A 25937-nucleotide genomic window follows, 5' to 3' on the forward strand; every position below is an offset into this window, starting at 1 on the left:
ATAACAGGTACCTAGCATAGTTAAATCAGGGCCTTCTTACCTGCCTGCTATTGCGCATTTGCAATGACAACCGCCGCATTGATGGAGACAAGACAACTTGTTCAATTGATAAAACTTATATTCTCAACATTAAATTCAAATTGAACATAAGAATCTTCTCTTTCTTTTAATCTTCATATTACATCTTTACTTTCAGCTTTCCGTATTAATTATTTTCTTCCTTAACGAGATACATACACGTAAGGTTCGATATATGTATCGAAGACGTGACGGGCAGTATATACATCCATATATTTAATGCCCCCGCAAGCAGCCGGATTTCCAATCGAATGATCCCGTTTAGATAATCATGCTCATCACGTGCTAGGCATTACATAGGTAGTATGGCTCAAAGTCAGCGGCCACAAAAAAAATCGTCTCACAGCCACATCTTCATGATCGAAGTACATCATATAGTAGCACAGCATCAAGGACTTAGGCTGTCTCAAATCTATAGATCTATAAAAAATGACTATAATTGCTAATTCCGCTCTGCTCGACCTGCATATTCCGAAACCCCGACATTGGGAGTGTGGAGAGTATGTGATCTGATAAGTGGCTAGTGGGGAATATCTAAGTCCCCTAGCTGACCCCAGGCGGCGGGCAGACGGCCAGCTGCAGATAATAGGTAGGTAAGGTGCAGGTACGTTACATAATATATGTTAGGTACATACCTATGTACCTACAGCCAGCAGGCCAGATAAGCCTAGGTCGCTTATGTAACTCAGCTCGACCATTGCACAACCGATGTACGAACCCCAAATCTTTTCAGCAGGTGGGCTAGGTGACGAAAGAAGTGGGACCCCGTCTGCTTTCCATCGCTGGAAACCCGAAGTGAAGCTCACCCCGGCCAACTTTCTTCACTTCAGCGACATCTTTTTTTTTGTCAAGCATCACAAGATTTTTGCAATCTACAATACTTGACAATAGCTCCTTGTGAAACCATGCCCATGCATACTATCCCGGTTTGACCTCTTATAAACTCCAACATGCGAATTCGCCTACCTTTTGCAGGTTTGTTCCCTCGTTTCTTCTCTTTGTTGCCTAACGTGCTCCGTTCTATAAGTTAAGAAGCTTCCGGACTTTCCATGACGATCCCCGAGAATCGCTTAAGCTTTATGCAATAGCCCTTGTGAAGATGACAAGTTAACGAAACATTTATAGGAGTTTTCTTCCTGCTATGCCTCCTTGCAGGCTATGCAGGACTCTCGTCCCTACAGCTCGACACCATTATCAATGATAAAGTCTTACACCTCTTGACTTTCTTCCTCTTAACCATCGCTTTCTACTGGATCATCGACACGAACCGCCGCCGTACCCTCAACTTCACCGTGGTTGTATGCACTATAGGCCTAGGTGTCGGCTCCGAATTCCTTCAAGGGTTCCTCCCCAACGGACGAGAGTTTGACCCCTACGATATTGTCGCCAATATTGTGGGCAGCTTGGCGGGGCTCGGGTTGTGTTCCTGGTACCACTTGAGGATGCTAGAGAGGAAGCGTTCGCGTAGGCAATACAACGCCGTTCCAGGCGAGGACCCCACAGATCTCGAACTCAGTGAGGATATCGAGGCTCAAGAGGAGGGTGTCATGTCAGCAGCCGGAAACGAAAGGGCCAGTACACTCGAAGAGGAAGTGGACAACTGGGACGAGAACGCCGTGGACGCATGGGATGAGGGTGAAGACGAGGGCGATATAGGCGTCAGCAATGGCAAAACGACGGAGCAAAACGGGGGAGAAACGATCGATACCAAGAAACGAGTCGACTAAGGGCGTTATGAGAACACGATGCAACGGATGGACGGATTAAATGATACCTTTTCCTCAGGGGTAAACACAAAACATGTTCACCTACACGGCATAAGCTGAATTCAGTTGTTTGGCAAGGCTCCGGGGATTATGGCGTTTGTAAGAGGTAGGATGAAATTGGCGTGACATCACAGGCTATCAAAAGGGATTTGTCCAAGTATACCCATTTCATTCGGCAGAATATTGTGACAAGACATTTTATAATGTTCCGGTATTGTAAGATGATATTGCAAGAGAGGCAATAACACCATTACGCGTAATCCAATAATTTGATTTTCTCAGTTCTTTAAACATGGTTAAATTAGCTAGGTACGCAATAGAAAAATATGTAGGATGCGATTGCCCTTCATGAACTGACAGGTAGGTTAACACTATCGCAATGCCTCCTATTCCGATCATTGCACTAAAACTCCGGGAAGCACGCGATCGCTTACGCCGAATGGAGTCCCGAGAACTACCCTACGCAGTGGGTCCCGGCAATTACCTTTGCAAATTGCATCTTGGTGGAAAGGGTAGCCGAAAAATTCCAAGATATCAGATAGCAGAACACGAGAAACCACAACAAAAACAAGTTTTACTTAAAACCTTCAGAAACCCCCGAACCCACGGCATCGATTTAATCATCACGCAATCGTTAAATATGTCTACAAATGCCCAAGCCGATAATAAGCGCAACGGCGCCGATGAGCCCAAGTTAAACAGAGCCGATGAGGTGGAAGATGTAAGCTAATTCTAGCAGAAAACAAACACACAATGGTATTGTTTTACATAGCTAAATCATGTTCAGTTGGTCGACGCAGTGAAATCTCTTCTTGTACCATTTATTAGGGATGCGGACGAAGCTGCCTCAAGTCGAGCCAGCGGCTTTATAGCTGCAGATGCTCAAGGGACACCAGGTAGAAATGTCCTAGTAGATTCGCATAAACCAGAGGAGTTGATAAAGAAACTACGCATATCGATTCCAGAGGAAGGAGTAGGAAAGGAAGGTCTACTAGATATCGTCCAAAATATCCTGCGATACAGCGTAAATACGTGGGATCAGGGATTTATGGATAAGTTATACTCGAGCATCAACCCAGTATGCTGGCCCCTTAATACTCGTGAAGGAGCATTAAACCTCTCAAAATTATAAGCTTATATATCTAAACAGGTTGGTGTGGCATCAGACCTTGTCCTTACAGTATTAAACACCAACGTAGGTCCTCTTACCCCTTAATTCTCTCAAATCTCTAATACGGTCCAGGTACACGTCTGGAAAACCTCTCCAGCGCTGACGATCATCGAGAAGACGGTCGCGCGTAAACTGGCGAATCTATTTGGATTCACTGGCCCTAGAGCAGGTGGCGTTACTTGTCAAGGAGGCAGTGCTTCGAACCTGACTTCCCTTGTCATAGCCCGAAACGCCCTGTTCCCTGATGTGAAGACCTCCGGTAACCAAGGCCGCCAATTCGCACTCTTCACTAGTGAGCACGGACATTATTCGGTTGAGAAGGCAGCTGTAACATGTGGTCTCGGTTCTGACAGCGTCGTCAAGGTTTCAGTCGACCCAGCCGGTCAGATAGTCCCATCGGCGCTTCGTGCGGCTATCCTTCGCGCTAAGGACGAGGGCAAGACGCCCCTGTACGTTAACGCAACCGCCGGAACAACTGTATGGGGATCATATGATCCCTTCGCCGAGATCGCTCCCATCTGCAAGGAATTTGGCGTCTGGCTACACATCGACGCCTCATGGGGCGGACCAGCAATCTTCTCAGCAGCGCAGCGACATAAGCTAGCCGGGTCAGAGCATGCCAACTCCCTGACCGTCAACCCGCACAAGATGCTCAATGTTCCCGTGCCCTGCTCTTTTCTGCTCACTAACGATGTTACGGTCTTCCAGCGCGCCAACACTCTACGCGCGGGATACCTATTCCACGATGCAGACCCCGAAGACGAAATATGGGACCTGGCAGATCTGACGCTCCAATGCGGGCGTCGTGGCGACGCTTTGAACCTGGCACTCTCGTGGATCTACTATGGCGATAAGGGATTCGAAAAGCGTGTTGATCACGCGTTCAATACCGCAGCATATCTTGCATCGCTGGTGCAAGAGTCGGGCGACTTTTACCTCCTATCCAGCAACCCACCACCATGCCTACAGGTGTGTTTCTACTATGCACCAGGCGGTGTATTACCCGATGACCAAGAGGAAACTACGCGGCGAACCAGCCAGATGGTCGCGAAGCTTGTGCCGAGGGGATTCATGGTAGACTACGCGCCTGGCCCAAAGGGTAGCCTCTTCCGCGTGGTAGTGAACACTCAGACCCTGAGGAGCACCGTGGAGGGACTTGTGAAAGCATTGCGAGAGGTAGGGAAGGAGGTTGTTCCGTCTCAAAATTAGCACGTTTCCTTCGAGGTCTCGGCTCTAGAGTTGAGGCTTTAGAGACTTTGCATTGCCATAAGTATTTATACTTTGTAAAAGACAGTAGTTACCTATTCTCCCTAGTATAATCCCTAGGCTATTAATAAATATAGCTAACGGTGTAATTATCAATATATTCAAAACAAACCCGTCTTATGTCAGTAGAGCGTATGGAGAGCTTAGAAAGGAATCTTAGTAGCGTATCACTAAGCGAAGTCGAAGAAATTATATTTCACGATATAACTTTACATCATAATCGAGAAGCTGGAATGAGGCCTTTTGGATATCACTATTAAACAAATTCTATTAATAACACTGAATCATTCGATACGTTTTATTCTTACGTTCAACAAGTATGCAAGTTATCCGACTAAAAGAACATAGGCTCTATATCATAAGAATCCCCGTAATAAATACACAGTTTTAAGCAATATTCCAATTTCCGAAGTCATCTATCATGTTACCGTACGTATGGAGAACCCCGTGGGACTGTTAGATTTGTCTATGCAGAGTGTTCCAAGTCTATTAGGTTTCTTAAGTCGTACTTGCATTGGATAACTCGACGTCAAACATACAAGGAAATGGGATTATGCCAACCACACCTATATTAATATTCGGAGACACGAAGCTATTATACGAAGCTATTATATTCAAGTGTGTAGATCATCGCTATATGTGTCTTGGTGATTATATCTTCTAATAAGAGTCCGGACGTTCGCTGTACGTGCAATAAATCCTCAACTAGCGGTGGCATAGGTATACATGCACACATGTAAGGGGATATATAAGATCGAATGAGACATGCGTAGTCTCAGCAGGTGGCCCTTACCTTGACAGTCTTATAACTACGATACCTAGGTAGGTAGATATGAAGAGAGATATTGATCAATACCCTCAGATTCCACTCTGCTCTGCGTTCTGCTTTTCGATATTACCATACACCTAATACGATACGTAGAGGCATAGGTAGATCTGATTCTTCGATCGACTATTGATCCCCCTTACTATGCCTAGGCTTCGTTGCATTTGATCGAATTATGTACGTGATCTTGTGTGAGTACTTTAGGTATGTATGGCTAGGTTACGTGTGCTAGATAAAAGTTGCTCACGTCCAAACTCCCGTAGGCATCGTCAGTTAACTCGAAAAAGTCGGAAGCTCACATCGGACTAATTACTTCCAGTGCATGGATGATTTCTCCAAACTTGGACTACATTATACATACAGTGCCCACTCTAGGCTAGAATTATGATTGGCTAAGTTACCTACATTAGGTAGGTAGTTTTCCGATGGCTCGCACACAAACGTGCTACGAAATGCATATATATCTCAAATTCGAGTCACCTTGCACCGCCCGGTTAGCTCAATCGGTAGAGCGTGAGACTCTTAATCTCAAGGTTGCGGGTAAGTCAATGCTCAACATCTGAGATTCATTTACCATTGTTGCTAACATCACCTCAAAGGTTCGACCCCCGCATCGGGCTCAATTCCTGATGCTTCCCAGTTCACTGGGATTAGCAACCTCGAAACAAATTTTTTTTTCTTTTTTTGCTTTTTGTTCTGTTTTTCTTTTTCTTTTCTTTTCTTCTTTTTATTCTTTCTCTCTCCCTTCTTTCTTTATTCTTTTTCTTTCGCCCCTCTTTGAACAGCCTTCTATGTTCTTATTCCCCCCCTTTCCGTTCCTTTATTTCAGCTCTTTCATTTTCATATCTTTTCGCCTGTCCTCGGCTTTGGCGGGGTAATAATCGCCACCGTTGGTCCCACAACTCCTGGATCGTCAAACGTCGAACTAATTTTTACGTACATATGTCATGCTGATGGGGGGTTTTTTGGTTTTTTCAACGTGGCATTAACCCACTTATGGATTAGGCACTGCTGACGAAAATGGGGCCTTCACGTTGCGACCTTGTCGAAGCATCACAGGTGGAGTTGAATCGGCGGATTTTGACTTGTCCTATGTAATTTGCACTATGTTTCTACACGCGAGCTTCGTGGCTACCATTTTAATTACAGGTTCATTGCATTAGGCACATAAGATAGATACTCATTGGTATTCGGCACTAAAGTTGGTGAGAGTTAACAAACATTGACTCTTATTTTCTCGATGTTTTACTCGAGTGATTCTTCATCTATCTCATTATTTACAGGTCTTGTATGGCCTTGACTCGTAGCTCTACAGCTTTCTTGGTCGTGCTGATGGGACCAGCCACCTCGAACCCGTGAGGTACACCAGGGAAGATGTGAAATTCAACTTCGGTGTGCGCGTTGGTCAATCGTGTGGCATAGTCGATCGACTCGTCTCTGAACCAGTCGAGGTTGCCGACTTCGATATATGCAGGGGGGAGTCCACTCAAGTCCTTTGCTCGCGATGGTGCTGCATAGGGGCTCACATCGGCTTCGGGCTTGCCTGCCCTGTCCTTGCCAAGGTAAAACTCCCAGCAGCGGACGAGGGTGTCTGTGGGGAGGACCACGAATTCCTTTAGTGGATTCTCGTAGCCGGGAGCGTGGTAGGCTGAGATGGTTCTGTCGTCAAGCATGGGGTAGATAAGGATTTGCTTCTTTAGTCGAGGTTCTAAGCCACGGTCGCGAGCTAGGAGCGCCGTCCCTGCAGCAAGACCGGCACCAGCACTGTCACCCATAACACCGAGCCGTGTGGCGTCGACGTTGAATTCAGCAGCGTGCTCTAGGACCCACTTGAGGGATGCGTAGCTATCTTCGATCGGAGTAGGGTCGGGGTGCTCAGGCGCAAGACGGTACTCGACAGCGAAGAATTGGACGCCTGTGTCGTTGACTAGGCCAGCGATATAAGGTGCGAAGATGTCGACGGATCCAGCCATCATACCTCCGCCGTGTATGTGCAAGACTGCCGGTAGTGGCGTCTTGCTGGATCTCTGTTCCTCAGTGGCATACCGGTAGACATCGATCTCGGCGCCATCGTGTGACTTAGTTGAGTGCTTCGTTCTGATAACGTGAGGTTGTGCTGGGAACTGAGCGAACATGGCACGCATGAAGCCGTCGTTGGCTTCACGTAACTCAGCTATCGGCTGCTCAGGCGATGGTTGGACTGCACCGCCAAGTTTTGCCCAGAACGCCCCGAACTCGGGGTCGTACTTGAGGGAATGCCCCGGCTTCTGTGATGCTGCCATCGTGAGTCTCTTTTTGAATAATACTGGTGGGTATTGATAGTTTGAAATTCGTTCTGCGGTGATTTGAGTAGAACCCCTTATACACAGCTTTTAGATTTAAATACTAGAGAGCTGGGCTTCGACATAAATTCATGGCTGGTATCCTACATATAAATATTCCCACTTCCTGGGATTTCTATATCTATAGAAGCTAGGGTTATACCATGTGCGCTTGCGAATCTGCGTGGGTACGGCACAGAATGGGTACGACACAGACATGGCACTAACGTATGCTGGCTCCTGTTATAATGTAACTTCATGCATGAACGAGCCAACGTGCGGCGGCATGTTGTATCAACCCCTATAGACGAACGGTCTGGTTGCATGAAAAGTTCTTTTGAAGACACATATCTGATTTAATTACGTTTGGTAGCGAGAGACATCATAGAACAGGCGCGTATCTGATTCGTCAGATATCCCTACAGCTCGGCACCGCTGAAAACCAACCCATGTATATTTCTAAGATCAACAAGTAGTCCATTGCAACCTCGATCAACTAGACTCACCCACAACAGGAGCGGTGTGAAGCATACCATCACCATTTAGCATAAAGGCCCCAGAAGTAACGGGATAGAAACTGGAGCTGGCATCGTTGGGATATCGGGATAATTGACAGGAAAGGGGACTGGGGTCTTCAAGTGACATGCTCTTTGATCCCGGAACGCGGGCGGATTTGCATAGCCACGTGAGAATGTACGACGACGGCACGCATCGGGATCGGGAAATATATTGGAGCAAATTCAATGCGCACGAGCGGCCAGAACAACCCGATTTGGAATATATTTAAGGGTCTTGCAGCTATAGATGGTTTGAAATTGGAATAAGTCGCCTCATATTCCTAGGGCGGTGAGGGGTCGGTCCTTGGTATCCCGTGGGGTTGCTGTGGTGCCATTAAATCCTTGACTTTGGAGGGGTAAACACAGAAAATAGGACACAGTTGATATAATGTAGCCATCTACATAGTAGGTAGGCCATTGTTACATGTAGAATAAAATTCCTGCTACGGAGGAGATCCCGAAGGCAACGTGCAAGAACCTGGGTGGCTGTCTTGGAAAAGGGGGACTGGAGCAAGACAAACGTGTAAAACTCGGTATGGATGGGACGTAACACTTCTTAGCCGATGCACGCTCTGTGGACTTTCAAGAGACTACCATGGCTCTCATGTTGTGAACTAACTCGGTAGTTAAACAGTAAGGAAGAAGGTGTTGATGGTATGGGAAAATACTCGTGTCCTCCTAGTTTTGCATAGAAAGAAAATGCGAGTATGCATTTTCGAAAGATTCAAGTGACTGAGCTCATATTTCCCTCCGGACAACTTCACGCGAACCTCATCACGCGTCATGGTTATTGGGGCGAGAAGGGCTAGATTTAATCATCGTCTGATTGGGGGGCTACATCATTAATCTCAAATATATTGTTCCTAGATTCATGTTCGTAGATATTCGTGAAGCAAGTCAACTTGAGAAACACATGACCGAATAGGATCTCATGGAGACGGTCGATTTCGACGCAAATGTTCCTCTTAGCCCTTCACGATAACATAGGCATATCAAACTAACGTAATAGTATCTTGGATAACTCCTGGCTGTCGCCTTGGGTTGAGCATCTTCGGGGTCCTAGCTTGCCGAGACCCCGTTATAGGAGGCTTAAGCGTTGATAGCTAGACCTCAAACGGCAAGGGCATGGCTATACCACCTAGTGTAGATAGCGCCTTACGGATCCCAACCGTGATTGTGGATTACGATGCTGGAAGATCGTAGTGTACGGATAATATAGACCCACAAGAACATACAGTACCATTGCGTTGTCAGCGCAGACCAATAGTACATATAGAACCAGGACCGCAGGTTTTAGAGGCTCTGATACTAAGCTTCGAGGATATGGATTGAACAAGCAGGGGGTGATACGAAGAACGCCGATTGGGATCACACCTAAACTCTCATCACCGGACTGATATTAGTGAGAAATATTGAATGCCGACTAGTTAGGGCCCACCAAGACCCTAAGCCGATCTGCCGGGCACTATTTCGTACGAATATAGTCAGGGCGATCTGAAGACACCTTTAGCGCCAATGTTAATATTGAAGATCGACCAGCCCATCGGAAGACGAAAGTTGCCTCTACACTTTGGAAAATAGTATATACACTATCTCTTCTGGTGGACACCCCCGCCTACAGAAATGGGCTTGTAAAATGAGCGAGTGGTCATGGGAGACTGGTGTGCCTTAGTGTTCTCGGGTCTGAGTCAAGAGAGTTCGAGCTACCGCCGGGACATGGTATCGGAGCGCTATGTTTCTCGAGTTTGGAAAGAGGTGCGGCCGTTCTATCGTTAGAATATCAGCAACACAGACGAGGCAAAAAGTGATGAATCCAGGGACACTAAATTGAAGATACGCGAGAGAACTTTGGATCACAAACATCAAGATGCTGCTAAGCTATTTCGTGCCTAGCCCTTCCCTTCTTTTACCCCAATGGAACCGTCTCTGTAAGTCATGTTGGCCTCATAATTATTACACTTATCGTCAAAGCTGTTGAGGATATGGATAGGCGTGAGATAGATCTCTACGACGGATCTTATTCATTGTTAATAATGTTAGCGATTCTCCTTCCAATATGATACAGCGGAGCGGGCTAGATAGGGTTCTGAACGACCTAGACAAAAAACAAGCTTACTCCACACATCCTCCGACAACCATCACCGCAACCTAATACAAGTCTTTACCTTATTTTACCTTATAATGGGTCTCATAGGGCTATCGGTCCTTCTAGGTTTGGGGTATCATAGCTCTAGAACGGCAATAGAGCGTAGCTAGGGTTTAGCTCACAAAGAAGCTTTGTAGGTCGAGGACTCGGTAGGTATACATTAGACGGCCGCTCCATGTTAGGGAATTACCTTTTTAGGTATAATGAGATCTGCCCCATAAGATCTACCGGAAATTTCGGGACGTTGGTAATCCAGTGGATAGATATAGCTTCATGTGTGAAGTCAGATGGTAGCAGGGCTTGGGTCTAGATACATTGAATCTCATCAAAGTGGTATGGGAATCTATAGACGATCGGTATAGTGGTAATGCCGAACAGCTTATGGTGCGAGACACCTGAAGTAACTTACACTACATACATAGATAGGAACCTAACATCTCGCTGCAGTAGGCAATTGATGAAAGAGAAGGCGATATCTTGGGAAATGTTTTGCGAGAATGAATGAATAATATCTCGACTTAGGTACTTAGGTAGATAGGTTGAAAAGGACAGTTGGAAGTGATTTGCAAATACATACCAGATCCCATTGACCGAAGTGCCTCCGTCAACTTTAGAACTCGCCGCGCTGCCGCGTCACGTAAGGGACTACTTACATTAGATGGTAGCATGAGCGGCTTTAAGGTACTAATTCACAAGAAGGACCACATTAAAAAAAAAACATTAGATCAAACTGACTGCGGAACGTATTGGTCAGATGGACTTGATGTAATTTCATTTCGAGTCGGTGAAGTCAGAGCGAGTTTCATTGGATATAATCGCATCTGCGCATCTGTAGTGGCAAAGGGGACGTCGGGCGCGGTAAGACAACAATTAATCAAAAATACTTGGTATCGGACTGTCGGATGGGGCGAAAGCAAATCCCATGTAGGCCCGGTAGGTCAGGATGGGATTTTGAAAGAATGAGATTAGAATCCCATAGTTGCGCCATAGTTACGTTATCGTGTTCGGGTTCTAGGACAAGATCGACTGCGGGGAAAGACATGCCAGTTCGTTTTAGGCCTTGGTTGAACGGCTGACCACTTAAGCTTGTTTTCGGTCGAAGAATTCGTTCATATTGAGGAGCTATCTGCGTCAATGGTTACTGAGAAAGAAAAGAAATAGGCAAAGAATGCCAAGGAGTTGACCGGTTATTAGCCACAGCGCCACGTATGGCTTATTGTGAATGCCCCCCCGTAAGGACCCATGTTCGTCTATGTGATTGGAAGTGATTGGAAGCTGAGGTTTTGAGAAATTGTTAAGGAGCTAAGTACCCAAGGTGAACCACCACTAAGGGCTCAAGAAACGGAGATTTTGCTCCGGAGCATCAAGACAACCTAGATCCAAACAGCCATAAGCTCCCCCCAAAACAGGAAAAGAGCAAACATAGGACAGTCTCATCTCTCTTATGGTTCGTCTGTTTCAAGTCGACTAGATCCGCCTGCGGTTTTAACGGCTGATGTCACTCATCGTAAAATCTAATGGCAATCGTTAAAATATATATTCGATCGAATCTTTTACCTTGGGATGAACTGGTCCTTGCCCAGCATCCTCATGCGGGATACACACTACCATCCGCTCATGCATGATCAAACTAATATAAGCCAGTCCCATATAGGCCAGTCCCATATAAGCCAGGTCCCATAGCCTGTGTTTTGGTGGTGATTGGAGGGAATTAGCTAGATAAATGCAGTTGCGTCGGGCATTTGTTACTGTTAGTGGAGTTATCGTTGCGATATCTTTGCCAGCATCAAGTATGATTGGTTCGGCGCAAGGCTGAATGTTAACTTTGAGGTTCTACAGTATTCCAAGTAGGTAACAAAGGTCCGAGCGGAAATCAAAAAAAGAATCAGCTGCTTGCAGGCCGTTGTCTTGCAAATTCTAACCGCTCTCAGCGGTATCTCGTATGAGGATATGAGAAGCGCGTAGCAAAAGCTCCGGTTGCAACAATAATACAAGTAAAGTGTGATTTCGTGTCAAGGTGACACATAATCTATCTCGATTCCTTTGAGATGCAAAACGAGGAAAGTTTAGATGGCCTTAGCGGAAGTGAGGTCCGGAGGCGGCGATGAGTCTTCTCTTTTACAATGTTGATTTTCTGTTTTCCGAGGAGCAATTTAGCATACTTGTTCTTTTGCTATGCACGTGGGACAAAAAAATAAAACCGAAAAGTAAAAAGCAAGAATCGAATTTACAACAAAAAGAACATTGTTAAGCCGCAAGCCCAACTAAGCTAGTTGATTAATTACTAACAGTCTAACCTACACCTAACTAATGTATGTATTTGCTTAAAGCAGACGGAACACTCCTAAGGGGTGGAGTTCACGGAACGAGGCGGATAGAAGCGGAATGGGCGGAGACGAGTTAAACTTTGAGTGCATCTTTGAGATGGCGCTTAGGTATTTAACTTATTTAAAGCATTATAGGATTATCTACACCGTCTTTGGAAAGGCGTCGTAGGGAGGAGTTGACGTTAAATTTAGGTAACAATTGCGTTGCATTTTAGACTGTTACGAAGTTGTTAGCCTACCTTTTCATCATATTTTGATAATAATATTTCCTATGCCGATGCCGAATACCCTCAGCTTCGGGATACTATCTTAGGTATTCACGCCTATTATGTCTATTATGTACATTAAAAATCACCCCTCACAGTAATCTATACTGACTGACATCTATGTAATCGTCTTGTTTAAACTCTAAGTACCCAAGTTACCTCTTAATTACCTAGGTATGTAATACCAGAAACGTGTTGTGAGCATTATAATGTTGTCGATCGCGGCCGACTTACATCATTTGGTGAAGTTGAGGTAGATCTATCCATTCAACAAGATTTACGTACTCGGGTAGAATATGCATATCTATTGCTTCCTAGCAAACCAGCAAACTTGCGCCAATCCTCATGTAGAATCTAGAATCTATATAGTTCGCTGGTATATCTTAGACAAATCTTCTAGCTACAACTAGCTGTTTCTACTTGCCGAGTATCCAATAGCAAAGCTAATACCTAATGTAAACAACTTTAATACCTTAGCTTGAGCTATGAAAAGATGCTACCTAGTGTACACTAGATAGCTAGATCAGCTCGGATGGTACGTAGAACAAAAAGCGGGGAGCTACGAACCCAAGACCCAAGAGAGCTATCTGTGCTAGTCCTGTTGGGGGACTACTTGAAGCACTATCACCAAGCCATGACGGTCTAATCCCTGCCGGGTCTCAGAGCTTTCCGATCATTTCATTGGTCCCATACTTCTCATCGCGATCGATCGCCACTTGGGCATTCTCCCGCATCAGGGAATACTGAGAATCCTTGTTCTAGTCTTCGATCGAAGCCATTGGTTTCCACGTCAGGTACCTCGACATGGTATGCTCCGTTGCGGCCATGTTACGCAATGGGGCTTCGCATATCATGTACTTCCTACCATTTCGCGACTCCGAACATGGGAAATTCTCATTCCTGTATCTGTATATGTATATTGTGTTTGTCTCTCTCTCTCCGTGTTCAGAATCCTGTTTTCTGTTACTCCAATTCTCCTGTTACCACCATCTTACCTTACCTTACCTTACCTTACCTTGAGCTTGAGCTTGAGCTTCTGCTCCCTCTTCTAGCATCGCTCTTTGTCAACAGACCAATCGACATCTCTCAAGCAACATCCCGGTCAACAAGTTTCAGTCTCTTTGTCTCATCCATCTACTCAGATAGGAGCCCGGAAGTGTCAAATATACAACTTAGGAACGAGACTTATATATCCGTCTCTTCATACCATAGGGGTTTCATATAAGTCGGTAGCCCGCATTAAGAGCATATTATCGACGCAAACACAAGGATAAACAACACGTGAAGAGACCCAGAGACTTGACACAGACACAGAAAAGCCGACTTACACAGAAGCTTTTACCCAAATTATAACCCGCGTCCCACGGCCCACTGTAACTTGCACTCGTCTCCAGGAATAGTCTGCTACGGGCTACTGTCGACTTAAGTTAACCAGCATACAACTTTGTTTGCCTTCGTGGCTGCAGATGCCAACGAGGCCCGAAACGCCCCCCACCTTCAGCTTATGAATCTTTCTCTCTGAGCCTACCTATATAGTACAACTGAGTCTGATCTATCTTCGCAAAGACCTTTATCCGACGGTTTATATTATCTTGTTAGCTAAATTGACGTATCGCCACTATCGAGGTGATCCTTTCGTCAGTCCTATATTCAGTACCAAGGTTCAATATACATTTCAACTCATGCCGAAGCGGTCCTTAGACATATCATCCGCCATGCCGGGCAACGAACGAGTCCCGCCTGTCAAGGTCCAAAAGGTAGGCCTTCTCTTTTCTATAGAATATAGACATTTGTCAGTGAACCCCTAACCTTTTGTTACAGACCGAACGATCCCACGAAGAAAACCAAGAGAGGGCCTACATTGCCGCGTCAAGACGAGCCGACCGAAGCCTGGAGGCTAGAGTACAGTCCGCCCGCCAGGCATCTGAAATTCACCGACGGCGGACAGGCCGAGGTCTCAAAGTGAGTGAGGAGATCGTATTGAAGGAAGAAATGTACGAGGAAGAAGAGGACGACATTCCCCGCCATTACAAATACCTTACTGCCCATTTACAAACGAACTCGCCGGATATGAACCATCGTGTGAATGCGTATATCACCACACAAGCAGCGATGGCCACCATGGCCAGATATAACGAAGTGAATCGACTTTTTAGCGAATCGTTTCCAACTGCTATGGCATACCAACAGAATTTGAGCAATTCCATGTATATGGCGCCGCTCATGAACAACGACGGTAACTTTGCCCACCGGCTATCCACATCAGGCTCCAGCCAAGGATCTCCAGCGACCAGAACTCAGTCAGTCTCTTCCCAATCGCAGTTCGACAGGAGGGATTCTATTACGACTGGGAGCCCGATACCTACTTCAGCTACAACGATATCGTCCCCGCCAGCATTGACGCCTGCATCGTCAACAGATGCGGACATGTCCGACTCGAAGAGCACACCGTATCAGACTCCGTCTGCTTTCCCAGCTCTTCATCTGGACCCACAGCTGGCACAGCAGTCTACATCCTCTTCCATATTCACATCTGAACTTCCAAATGAAGTGAAGATGATGGCTAACATCGACATGAGCGATCCAATGGCGATGCACTTTATCGATGGCAACCCTTCAACCTACCAAATGTTTGGACCTTATCCAAGCGAAATCACGACACAAGAGGACAGCGTTAAGACCGGTACAGTGGACCAGGGAACCGAAACATTCTCGCCATATAGCGATCCTCTTCAAGACGACTGCTTCCCCACCTCAATAGATAGCACCTTGGGATTATCAGATATTCCCATTGATAGCCATAGCCGTCTAGGTACACCAGCCGGCGGGACAGGGGGTGACGCTTGGGAGAGTTTCGTCGACTTCGGATCGGAGCAATAATGAAATAATCTCTTCTTATGACATTGCTGCAGTATTAACATCTAACGATGCGGCTTGTATATGTCTCAACTACCTAACCTACACATTTTTCACATATAAAAAAGTTTTTGCCGGATTGCTCTGGTACCAATATCGCTGGAGATACCACGCATCATGCACGTTTTGCGCCTGTTAGGGTTTTAGCACTGGTTGGATTTGCAATGAAAGCGTTGTTTGTATCTTGGGCCGGCGTTCTGAATTTTGGCTCTTTCACGCAAACGATCGTGTCCGAGGGGGGAAGAGGTATTTGTCGCTTACTACCACGCGTGGAATTATCCCACAACGCACTACATTGTGTAATAATCGGACTATGTCGAAGAGAGAGGATGTGTTTAAACCGCGACGAGTCTATTATGACTTGATATAGATGCTGCTTATTGGCATTCCAATAATTTGTCACGCCTTAAGCATACCTACTGCCTGGCCTCATTATTGGAGGCGAATGCACTCTTCGGCTTGATGGCATCACGGAACTCGAAGAAAACCTATCGAATATAACTGGTATAATTTACGACTACAGGGAATGGAGGGGATTCAAGCAAACGCTACGAAGATGAAGTTGGCCAGTAAGGCCAACTGTTGTTCTAGAATCAGCTATTATCGGCTATTTGTTTAGGAATGAGGCAGTGGCGAAAAATAAATACAAGAACTTCTCTACGGGATTGGGTACCACGGCTTCGGATTAAAGAGGGAGATGAATACCAATATCTACTTTTTGCCTTGGCCTCTACTCTAACACAACTCCCAGACACAAAAATAGGTGAAAATAGCCAAAAAGGGGGAACAGTCATGTAGTGTAACTACCATGCGGCCGCACGTACTTGGATACGTAACGTCGAACTAATAATTACTATGGCTGTATCTTTAAGGTTGACATGCCAAATAAGACGTGACTCGAAAGCGAAATTTAAATGCCATCCCATACTAGATGCGCTGCCATCCGCCCACAGATAGGCTTATACAAAAATTGATGTTGGTAAACAACGTAAGCCATTCGTCCCATATACCGAGCTCCACGTCCAAATTGCGTGTTATTACCTTTCTACGCATTTAGGTTAGGTTTTCCGCGCGTCTTAGTTCGCGTAGGTTTAAGTTTAAGATATCGGGAAACGTGCCGGCCTGTATGTAGGTCTTACTCGATGCCGAGATATCCTCCCTGAACTTGAGTTTACAGCCACGCACATGGTGGGCTTCTGGGTTAGGTACGTAAGTACACTTCCGCGAGTCTTCGGAAAGGATTAGCAAATTGAATATACATCTTTACGTGGCGAAGATTCATTCTGTATGTATGTTCGATTAGAATCTAGAACTAATCCAACAATGACGCCTCCGGGCCGAATCCGCTCTTGAATCGAAGAGGCTAGTAACATAAGATACCTTGGGTAGTCACACAATGTAAGTACGGCCCTAAGTGGTTAAATACCAGTATTCGTTTTAATCGAGGGTTAATTGAAATCGAAGCTAGCTATCTAGATAGAAGCGAGCGAGAGTACGCAGGACAAGCTTCGGGAAGCCATTGTGGAATCCCGTAAGTGGTATTGCTGTTACTGTTATATTTACTAGTAACGAGACCACGTCACTGGTAATCCTTCCTAATGTAGTTTTCTCGCTTACTGCAAATATGATTCCTTTCTCCCTACCTAGTTGCCCTATCCTTTCCCCCGCCACATGGGCGAGCAAGGTGAAGAAGATAACCGTACCGCATAAATTTCGAGTCTTAGAGCCCTAGCAGAACTAATCTTAAACACTCGTCGTGGCCGGACGTCTGCGTAACTACTTTCCATTACCAAGAAACACGGTAACCACGCTGTGGCTCTGTGTATTTTCTTGTATTCCTGGGTCCTGCCAGAGAGACATTGGTTAATATGGAGATAGTCTGGGCAGTGATAAAAATAATACGTGTAAAGGGGGTGGCAAAAATGACTAACCTTGAATCTAAAATATACAGCTGGACAATAACCAGTCTCCTTAAGGCCAAATAGTGTATCTCCAAAGTTAGACGAAACATTGTTATTTCGGACGTATGAATAGGTACCACGTATATGCGGCTTATTTGACGCTACTGTTATTCCTTCGACAGCGGGTAGTATGTAGCGAGCCCTTCTACCTACCCCTGTTATTGTGCGACAGTACATAGACGTCAATAAGTTTGACCCTGTTCGAAAATTCTGATCATGGCCTTCCTACGGCAAGTTCCATTCCTCGATGAGTCCGTCTGCGTTCACATACCCCACCACCGTCTCTCGAATGGGCGACGCTCCGTTCTGCTTTTCAAACGCAGTTCTCAACCCCATCAGATGGGTACAGTAAATCGTCGGGATATCTGTTCATAATCACAGGGCTTTGACGAATTGAAGGGTATCACACGCTGAGATGTACGGCTTAAGATTAGCTATGAATAGAACCCCCAACCGTCTCATATTTATCGAAGCACTTACCATATTCAGCGTACTTGTCGCCTTTACCGTATTAAACTCAATTTAGGTCTATTGGACACCCCTTTCTTCGCCTGATGGCGAGGTGACGATAATCTGCGGAAGTAGTAGAGGCGCCTGAGTGTTAATAGAAGTCTGACCCAGCTGTTGTCCACGGGTCGCGTGTTTAGGGGATGGCGTTTTAGCAGGGCCAATCACCGACGTACCGGACGGCGGGTTGATAGCACGGTGTGAAAAGGGATATGTTAGGAACCGCCTTGCGTTCTGCGAAGCTTGAATTGCGCGCTGTGTTATGGATGTTACGCGTTTCTTTAATTTTCTAATACCTCTATTGCGCATGTGACCCTCTTCGGGCGGTGAAAGGTTGGTAGGGTTAGAGCTGACAGTATCCTCATTGGTATTTGTGACCGTATTAGATATAGTTGGAGCCGCAATAGCAAGTGTGTGAGTAGACTTCGCTGCTTGGCTGTCGCGCTTCCACCCGCGGCCAGTCTGTTCATTATAGAGTGTATACTGACCGGAGCTTCTCGTATATCCGGGGCTTAAGCGTGGCTTCTGTGACTGCTGCTCATATTGGCTATGAGGTATCTGCGACGGGGTAGTCGTTGCATAGTTCTCGTCGTTACCCTGAGTATTGTTGGTAATTAGGGTAGTGTCAAGGGAAGGGTCGCATTGTTTTGCGGGTCCTCGTCTATATTGTCGATTTTCCTTGCAGAGGTTAGATAGATCATAGCCTCGACGGCTAGGAATTCTATGCTGGGCAAGTTATTAACCATGATAAATAATAAACTTGCGTATTTGCAGGCTTGTCAGCCGCAAGAAAGTGTAAAGAGACCCAAGGATTTAGTGGTTCTAACTGAGAATGGCGGAATAGAAGACAAACTTCACGAGGAGTGGTAGTCATTCAGGGACTAGAGTAAACTAGGTAGGTAGGGATATCTTTTAAGTAGACGTGATTGTTAAAGAAGAATAGTTAAAGGAAAGATATTAGGTGGATGACAGGTTTAAGGTAGGTTAGGGGGTACGTAAGTAATTAAAATAGAACAAAGCAAACACTAATGACTAGGAATACAGTCACAACTGCCAACTGGGTGGTGTTGAAAAGGATCTGATGTCGTCCAGGGAACAGTGTTGGGTATTTTATTTTCTTTCGAGGGACTCACTCTGACTATTGTTAGTTATGAACTGTGCAAGTTAACCGGGTTACAACACACTATGACGCATTATCTGGACTTCTCTTTCGCTTCTTTATAAACTCCTCACCATTTACCGCATCTCTAGCACTGTAACCATTAGCACCGTCCCATCTTGAAGGTCCGGTCCCTGCTTGCTCCGTTGGAGAATCGAGTTCCTTAGCCCAGGATATCCAATCTCTCCTTCTGTTCCTCCACAGATCACCCTTCCAAGTTCTCCAAGTGCGTCGACCTTCAAACGACTCTCGTAATTCTTGTTCATGTTGGCCCAACTGTTCCATGATAAATTCCTTGAAGTGGAAAGGTATGGATATCCCGTCACCTTTCGAGGGAATAGAAACAATTGTATTGAGGACCTTGTTTCCATACTCGGACATAGCTAGCTGGAATGAGTGTGATCGTAGCGCTGCGACTAAGGTCTTGTGGAAGGCTTTATTTCGTGATGGGGTTGACATTGCATTGACCAAGACATAGGACGTCGGCGCCGATGACGTTGCGAGCTGAAGAATGAGCTCTTCCGGAAGAGCGGCTATAGATTTTTGAACTGTGCTGGAAGGATACCCGGGTATAGAAAGCATTGTTGTTGTCAACTGAGAGCCGTGCGAGACTAAGGCTGAACGATTCTTTTGGGGGAGTTCTTGATTCTTCTTATCGTCGGTTTCCGACGACTGCAGAAGGCAAAGCTTAGGGACTAGAAACTTGGGATCTGACCCGAGCGCTTCAACTAGGGCTTTCGTTAGGCTATCTATCTCACTGGTGGCTTGGCGCGCTTGACATCGTTCGAACAGGGTTTTGATCACGTTGAATCTTGACAGCGCGACAAGTTTACCGAATTCCGGCAAAGTCTTTTGGATGGCGACTACTAGATCCTCTTTACTAAGTCTATTGAGGATACGAATGGCGGGATAGGACGCGATATCGTTGCGCAGAAGGCTGTGGATCCGGCTTCCGAAGATATGTCTATATAGAGCCTTGAACACTCTTCCAGGGCAATGAGTAATGAGAGTCTCGAGGAGGCGAGAGCCAATATGATCGTATAACATTGAATTGACAAAATCCGATGCCGGTGTCGTGGCATCTTTTAACGAAGAAGGGGCATCGGGTAGAAGTCTCCATAATAGCGTCATGTCTTCGGAGTCGTCTTCGGCTGCCTTCGAGTTTAGACTAATGTCTAGCTCTAAGAGTAATTGTAGAACCGGATTTCCGGTAGGATGCGTCGCTAATACCCGGAGCTCTGTGGTATTCATGCCTGAAACCGAGTCGGCGATAATCTTTTTCGCAGCTAAATTGAATGACATAGGTACAGCTCGTAGAGAATTCGAGTCAGTCGGCCCATCAGATGTCCAAGGGACTGATATCTTTTCCTTCTTCTTGCTGTGGATGAGGGACTTAGTCTGTGACTGTTCTAATGGGCGCCCGGATAGAATTATTAGTAGCACACGGAGAGTGTGAGAAGCAAATTTATCGGCGAGTAGATAGCCGAGGTGGCCCTCGAGTTCGTCAAGGGCGAGAAGAAATAGTTCTTCCATATAGGGTAAGGGTTCTTCGTTCGGATCATCTTGATCTGTAGGAGCATCATCGCGCTCACCTCCAAGTTCCCTAGTGACGATGGGTGCGGATTGTAAGAATAGGGTTTCGCAACAATGGCTCGCAAAGCGGTGCTGGATGAGGTTTAGAAAATGACTACTAAATTGGCCGAATAGTTTCTTCTTCTGTCTCGTGTTTGACATCAAGATTAACCGCTCCATTAACCGCGAGCATGACTGACTACATGCTAGCTTAAGTTCTTTTCCCTGTGCCTCGGCGAAGACACTGGCGAGGTATAGTTGCCGTTCTTCTTGGGAGGGGAAGTCATCTATGTCGAGCTGTTCGTCAACAGAGCGAAAATATTCCTGCTCTTGATCTGAAAGCATCCCAAAGAACTCTCTATCGGCCTGTGGCGGTCCACCAATTCGAAGTTCGGCCTGGTCGAATCCATCTTGAAATGTAGCTTCCTGGTGGGTAGCACCATCATCGCCATCTTCATCGTTTAACCGTCGTCTTTTCGTACTTTTGCTGACTTCTTGAGCAGCTAATGCCTTTTCGCGCCGCTTCGCCTTTCTTTCGTCGCGAATTGCCTGTCGTTTCGTCCGCGGCTTCGGCATTGTAAATACTTGGACGTTACGACTCCTAGACTGGGTTGACGATTGTTGAGGATAATATGACTTCAAGCGCAAAAGTTGCCAAAATAATTTTTTGGAGGTTGCTAACTGATAAGCACCTTATCTTAGCGTTTTTATCCTAGCGTGCATTAGCCCCTTGGCATTGAGACCCTTGCAGGTACTTCGTACAGGTGTACAATACATGTATCTAATCGATAAGAGTTTTTGGAAGATGAGCCTCCAAATATTTCGATTTCTATTCTGAATTACCTACATTAAAACCAATCTAACTCTTCAGTATCCCCTTATGATGCTTACAAAATTGCGGTGACGTAAATAGCAACATGTCGGTCTTAGGCAAGTTGGGGCTCTTGTTACCTACCTAAAATACCGGTATAATGTCCGCCTTGCCCATGGCGTCGTTAGCCAAGTCTGGAGTCAAGTCTGGGGTTGGTTCTGCCTCCCTTTTGTCATCTCAACCGGCCTGGAGTCAAACGCTTTCGCGATTGACTAGCTCGAGACGACATCGCTATCCTCGACTAAGAAAATCTCCTAGTCGGATAATTGCTTTGCGGATGCGTAGCAAGACTGAGAAGCAAAAGAATTCATATCGTCATCACTTTCAATTCGCCGCTCAACAGCAGGCGGATCGATTGCCCCTATTGATGTTCCAAGCCTGGATGGCAAATCAAGATATTCGGAATGAGCCTGAATTATTCAAGTCTATAAGCTCCATCACTCCGTCTGAGTGGGCTGACCGCTTTCATGGCTTGGCTTTCAGAGGTTTGTCAATGGAAGACCTAGATCATTGGATATGGATATTATCAGGGGAGAACGGAGACGCTCGCGTTCAACGTTTAGTTTCAACTGATAATCCTAAGCCTCTTTTTCTTGTCACGCTTCTTTCGAGTAGTAACGAGACATTTCGCCAAGGGACATCTTTACTATCTCTGATGGAATACATATCGAAACACTACATCGATGTCGGATCTTCATCAATGGGTAACAATATAGCCTTATCCGGGCGTAAAATAAAACTTACAGTAACCCAATTCTTGCTACTACTTCGCCGCCTTGTTAATCACGTTCAAAGATCATGGCCCAGGTTGATTGTCGCGGTCTCACGGCTCACGATGGATTACATTGAAGGACTGCCCCCCGACGACTATCATAATAAGTGTAAAGTCTTCAATGAGGCTTTGCGATTATTTACGCGACCGGCCGCAACCCACCCAGTTGCAAATATGGAGTTCAATTGGAGAGCGCAGAGGCTCTTATTAGCCATGTCCGATAATATGAACAGCCCCCTGATCATTAACAAAGCCAGCTATAGAGCTATCCGAGGGGTCATGATTGGCCTAAAAAAGTCAAAAACGGAGACAGCAGTTGCTGTAAGATACTCGAAATCCTGGCCACCATATCGGCAAGATTTTGATGGATTCGATGCAAAAAAAACGGCAGAAGACGACTACTCTAGAAGCGTAAAGGCCGGCGTTCTCATGAAGGAGGCCGGGTATCTCGATGACAATTACGACCAGGCGCTCGATGTTCTTGGTGGGTTAGGCTGTGGTTCTCCTACCGTACAGACTCGCAGTCTTCCGCCAAAAGAGTGGAAAGGTGAAGAAGAAGATCGGAACTTGTATTCGCGTTGGGCTATGATGGTACGGGTGACCCGTAACCGCCAGGAGGCATGGAAGGTTTTCAACAATCTCGCTATTGAAACGGGCAAACCTCCTAACAGCCAAGTTTATGCCGAGATGTTCATGAAGCTGCAAGCTCGCACTATCCCCGAGACCTCGACTGCTCTGCCAGGTGAAACCCGAGACAACTTTCCAATTCATGACGCCAATTATAGTGAATATGAGCTAGCTAGGCTATCACCCCCTACGGTTACCGAGTTATACGACCAAATGGTCGGACAAGGTGTAAAACCGGAGGGTCACTGTCTTAATACTTTATTGAGCAATGCCAGCTCCCTCCAAGAGGGGGCTCGTTTTCTTCGTGACAGTGGCATTAATCCTGCTAGTATCAACGCGCTGGGTGTTTTTAAGCAGCCGTCTTATGAGGCACTTCGTCGAATCCCCCTCTTGGTTTTTAGGAGCTATATACAGCTTCTTTGTAGATTGCAGCCTAATCGTCGGGGCCATGAAAAACTCACACTTGAACAACTCTTCCGCATCCGACATGCTATCAACCTTGTTAAGTTGCGGCTAAGACCGGGAACTACCGAAGGCTCTACCTTTAGACCACCTTGGGCTATCATCCTAAGGGCACTGGCGCGACCCCACGTGTGCGTGATGAATGGCACACAGGAGAGCAATGACGCAGCGGCTCTGGAGATGTCTATGGATGTTATCCAATCCGTGCAGAAAACGGCGGGACCAGACTCGGATATCTTGCTTTATCTATGTCGTGCGGTTCAAAAAGCGGCGGTATCCAAAATGGAATCTCGAAATCCATCGACAACCGAAAACAGTATGATGGAGACCCCTTTATTACACCCTTCTCACGATGTCTTAGAAACATTAAAGTCACTCTTCTCCCAAATCACTATGCCAGTAGATATATACAGGAGAAAATATAAGAGGCTTAAAGCACCTCAATTTATACATACCATAGGTCCTGCTCATCTTCACGCCTATATGCGCGCTTTGGCTTTCCTCGAGGATACAGCTACGATGAAAGAATTGTTACAGTGGATACTAACACATCGGGCGTATGTTCACGAAGAAGCTGAGCGGATAGAAAGTCGTGGGCATGCACTGATAGCGAAGACACTATGTGCCTTTCAAGCTTTTGCCGGTCCGAGCCTGAGCCATGAAGAGCAGGAGAAACTGATATACCAAATAAAAAATACTACGAGGGCTAGAAGCTCCTGGAGATGGCCGACGCCGGAAGAGGTCGAGACCTATGTGCAGTCCGATTTACGTGGCGGTTCCCGACGACTTCAGCGGAGGATTTTAGCTAAGCTATGGTATAAATCCTCCCAGGAGGGGAGTGAGAAGGAAACAAGCCAAACATCTACATAATCCAGGACGAAGTCCGTTTAAAAACGGACTTCGTCCTGGATTATAGCGCTCCCCCGTATATAGCTCTTTGCCTGAGGACCTAAAGTGTTGTATTGTCCCCTTGACGCATATATTATCTTGAAAGTTTGATTGTTGGAAATGGAATGATGTAATTTCATTGACACTTTGAGGCTTCTCTAGACTTCTCAAGAGTTGATATATGATCTTGAGTTAGGTACCTAACCTCGTCTCAACGTATTTGCGTGTATAGGTACCTAGATACTATGCTTATATGTATCGAAACATATTCTGTTACACTTGGGGTTAGCTGACCAAGTTCGAATTGATAGGGGTTTAACAATAACCCCTTTTTAGTGGCTTCATATTAAGGGAGATACTCACATCTCTTACGCCTCGTTTCATCGCCACCGGCTTCCCGTTCTCGTATTCTATTCCAGCCTCTCCACCGTCGCCGGAAAGTCCCGACATCTTCCGCTGCAATTCAGCATCTATTTCTGCCATGGTCTTTTTCTTCCCTTGGCCTTTGGCCGTTGTCACGCTTTCTCGGTCTATTGAAGGTGAATGTTGATTTTGCTCTTGATGCTGTGAGTGGGATTGAGAACTAGCCGATCGCTGACTGAGAGTAAGCAGTCTAGACAGTGGGAACACCGGGGAGCTCCGAACGACGAACGGGCGCATTTTTTAGGATTACAATAACAACCTGAAGAGTATTTTCTCGATTATACGTGTTGAAATTGTATTACGCTTGTTATATAAGTGTTATATAAGAGGTATCGTATGACGACATGTTTTTTCCGTATTCTTATTCACGTCATTAAGTGGACCCAGCCCCTATTTTAAAATTTCAAGTCATACATCGATTTATCTCATATGACTACATAGACGCATATACATTGGAATGGTTAGATACATACCTCCTGACCTGGAGCCCGGGTACGTCTTCGGATTTAAATATGTAGAGGACTTGTCAAAACAATAAGGCTGTCTTTTAATATACTACTATCATGGACTTTTATGGGGAGTTAATCCTCTATCCTCGTCCATGAGACTGACACATAGCAGCGTAATTGAGAACTAGACTCTTATCTACCCTTCCATGGTGATGCGTTTTCGAGGATTGTACTTAGAGTCACGTAAATACTTAGAGGCATTATAATGACGGTAAAGTTTAGACAGGTATAAGATGACCCATAAACCATTTAACGAAAATAGGATAAAGAAGCTTGGTAGAATTATTACTACATTTTAGGGTATAGGAATGATTCGATGCAGTCATAAACGATTATAGTAATATATAATTAAAGAAAAGACATAGAGAAGAAAGATAATTCCTCATCTACGACCACTATCACGAAAGGAACATGATATCAAATACGCCTTTGGGGTTAATCTGGGGTTTTATTACTTTATGGAAGATACTAATACTAACAACCCCGATCGTCATGAGCCTCAATAAAGGAGACCGAAATGGTGACTGGTCATATCAATGGACCAAA

The 25937-nt window shown here is 45.7% G+C and overlaps 7 protein-coding genes and 1 pseudogene across 8 annotated transcripts; 5 read left to right on the forward strand and 3 right to left on the reverse strand.

Moving 5' to 3' along the window:
* Window positions 1-1028: 1028 nt before the first annotated feature.
* Window positions 1029-1805, forward strand: F5Y00DRAFT_262211 (uncharacterized protein; the record flags this gene model as incomplete). Its single annotated transcript, XM_048011343.1, has 2 exons — window positions 1029-1053; window positions 1204-1805. The coding sequence occupies 2 exons, from the start codon at window positions 1029-1031 to the stop codon at window positions 1803-1805; spliced, it is 627 nt and encodes a 208-aa protein (XP_047864670.1).
* Window positions 1806-2484: 679 nt separating this feature from the next.
* Window positions 2485-4224, forward strand: F5Y00DRAFT_253221 (PLP-dependent transferase; the record flags this gene model as incomplete). Its single annotated transcript, XM_048010026.1, has 4 exons — window positions 2485-2565; window positions 2632-2922; window positions 2995-3039; window positions 3088-4224. 4 exons carry the CDS (start codon window positions 2485-2487, stop codon window positions 4222-4224), a joined length of 1554 nt encoding a protein of 517 aa, XP_047864671.1.
* A 1371-nt stretch (window positions 4225-5595) lies between these two features.
* On the forward strand, window positions 5596-5727 carry F5Y00DRAFT_t89 (annotated as a pseudogene). The gene has a single exon. The product of its transcript is annotated as a tRNA-OTHER (tRNA).
* Window positions 5728-6185: 458 nt separating this feature from the next.
* F5Y00DRAFT_81126 (Alpha/Beta hydrolase protein) lies at window positions 6186-7507 on the reverse strand. The gene has a single exon (XM_048014175.1). The coding sequence runs from the start codon at window positions 7387-7389 to the stop codon at window positions 6385-6387; it is 1005 nt and encodes a 334-aa protein (XP_047864672.1). The 5' UTR covers window positions 7390-7507; the 3' UTR covers window positions 6186-6384.
* A 6671-nt stretch (window positions 7508-14178) lies between these two features.
* On the forward strand, window positions 14179-15704 carry F5Y00DRAFT_81161 (uncharacterized protein). The gene is made up of 2 exons (XM_048014177.1): window positions 14179-14481; window positions 14546-15704. The coding sequence occupies exons 1-2, from the start codon at window positions 14407-14409 to the stop codon at window positions 15602-15604; spliced, it is 1134 nt and encodes a 377-aa protein (XP_047864673.1). The 5' UTR covers window positions 14179-14406; the 3' UTR covers window positions 15605-15704.
* A 3125-nt stretch (window positions 15705-18829) lies between these two features.
* F5Y00DRAFT_81175 (ARM repeat-containing protein) lies at window positions 18830-21476 on the reverse strand. Its single transcript, XM_048014179.1, has 2 exons — window positions 19293-21476; window positions 18830-19242 (listed from the first exon to the last, which is right to left on the reverse strand). Coding segments are annotated over exons 1-2 (2124 nt in total). The 5' UTR covers window positions 21416-21476; the 3' UTR covers window positions 18830-19241.
* A 183-nt stretch (window positions 21477-21659) lies between these two features.
* F5Y00DRAFT_81194 (uncharacterized protein) lies at window positions 21660-24608 on the forward strand. The gene has a single exon (XM_048014180.1). The coding sequence runs from the start codon at window positions 21811-21813 to the stop codon at window positions 24439-24441; it is 2631 nt and encodes an 876-aa protein (XP_047864675.1). The 5' UTR covers window positions 21660-21810; the 3' UTR covers window positions 24442-24608.
* Window positions 24433-25190, reverse strand: F5Y00DRAFT_237519 (uncharacterized protein). Its single transcript, XM_048007826.1, has 2 exons — window positions 24823-25190; window positions 24433-24729 (listed from the first exon to the last, which is right to left on the reverse strand). The coding sequence occupies exons 1-2, from the start codon at window positions 25117-25119 to the stop codon at window positions 24709-24711; spliced, it is 318 nt and encodes a 105-aa protein (XP_047864676.1). The 5' UTR covers window positions 25120-25190; the 3' UTR covers window positions 24433-24708.
* Between the last annotated feature and the right edge of the window lie 747 nt (window positions 25191-25937).

This window comes from Daldinia vernicosa (assembly GCF_022497035.1).
Source record: "Daldinia vernicosa strain CBS 139.73 unplaced genomic scaffold F5Y00scaffold_24, whole genome shotgun sequence".
NCBI classification, from domain to species: Eukaryota; Fungi; Ascomycota; class Sordariomycetes; order Xylariales; family Hypoxylaceae; genus Daldinia; species Daldinia vernicosa.

Excerpts from the sequence above, each read along its gene's own strand:
- F5Y00DRAFT_81194 (XM_048014180.1), top strand. The coding sequence starts at position 21,811 with ATGTCCGCCTTGCCCATGGCGTCGTTAGCCAAGTCTGGAGTCAAGTCT.
- F5Y00DRAFT_81175 (XM_048014179.1), bottom strand. The coding sequence starts at position 21,415 with ATGCCGAAGCCGCGGACGAAACGACAGGCAATTCGCGACGAAAGAAAG.
- F5Y00DRAFT_237519 (XM_048007826.1), bottom strand. The coding sequence starts at position 25,119 with ATGCGCCCGTTCGTCGTTCGGAGCTCCCCGGTGTTCCCACTGTCTAGA. Across the intron at positions 24,730-24,822 it reads TGAAACGAGGCGTAAGAGAT|AATATGTTTCGATACATATA; the intron begins GTGAGTATCTCC and ends CAAGTGTAACAG.
- F5Y00DRAFT_81161 (XM_048014177.1), top strand. The coding sequence starts at position 14,407 with ATGCCGAAGCGGTCCTTAGACATATCATCCGCCATGCCGGGCAACGAA. Across the intron at positions 14,482-14,545 it reads CGCCTGTCAAGGTCCAAAAG|ACCGAACGATCCCACGAAGA; the intron begins GTAGGCCTTCTC and ends CTTTTGTTACAG.
- F5Y00DRAFT_81126 (XM_048014175.1), bottom strand. The coding sequence starts at position 7,389 with ATGGCAGCATCACAGAAGCCGGGGCATTCCCTCAAGTACGACCCCGAG.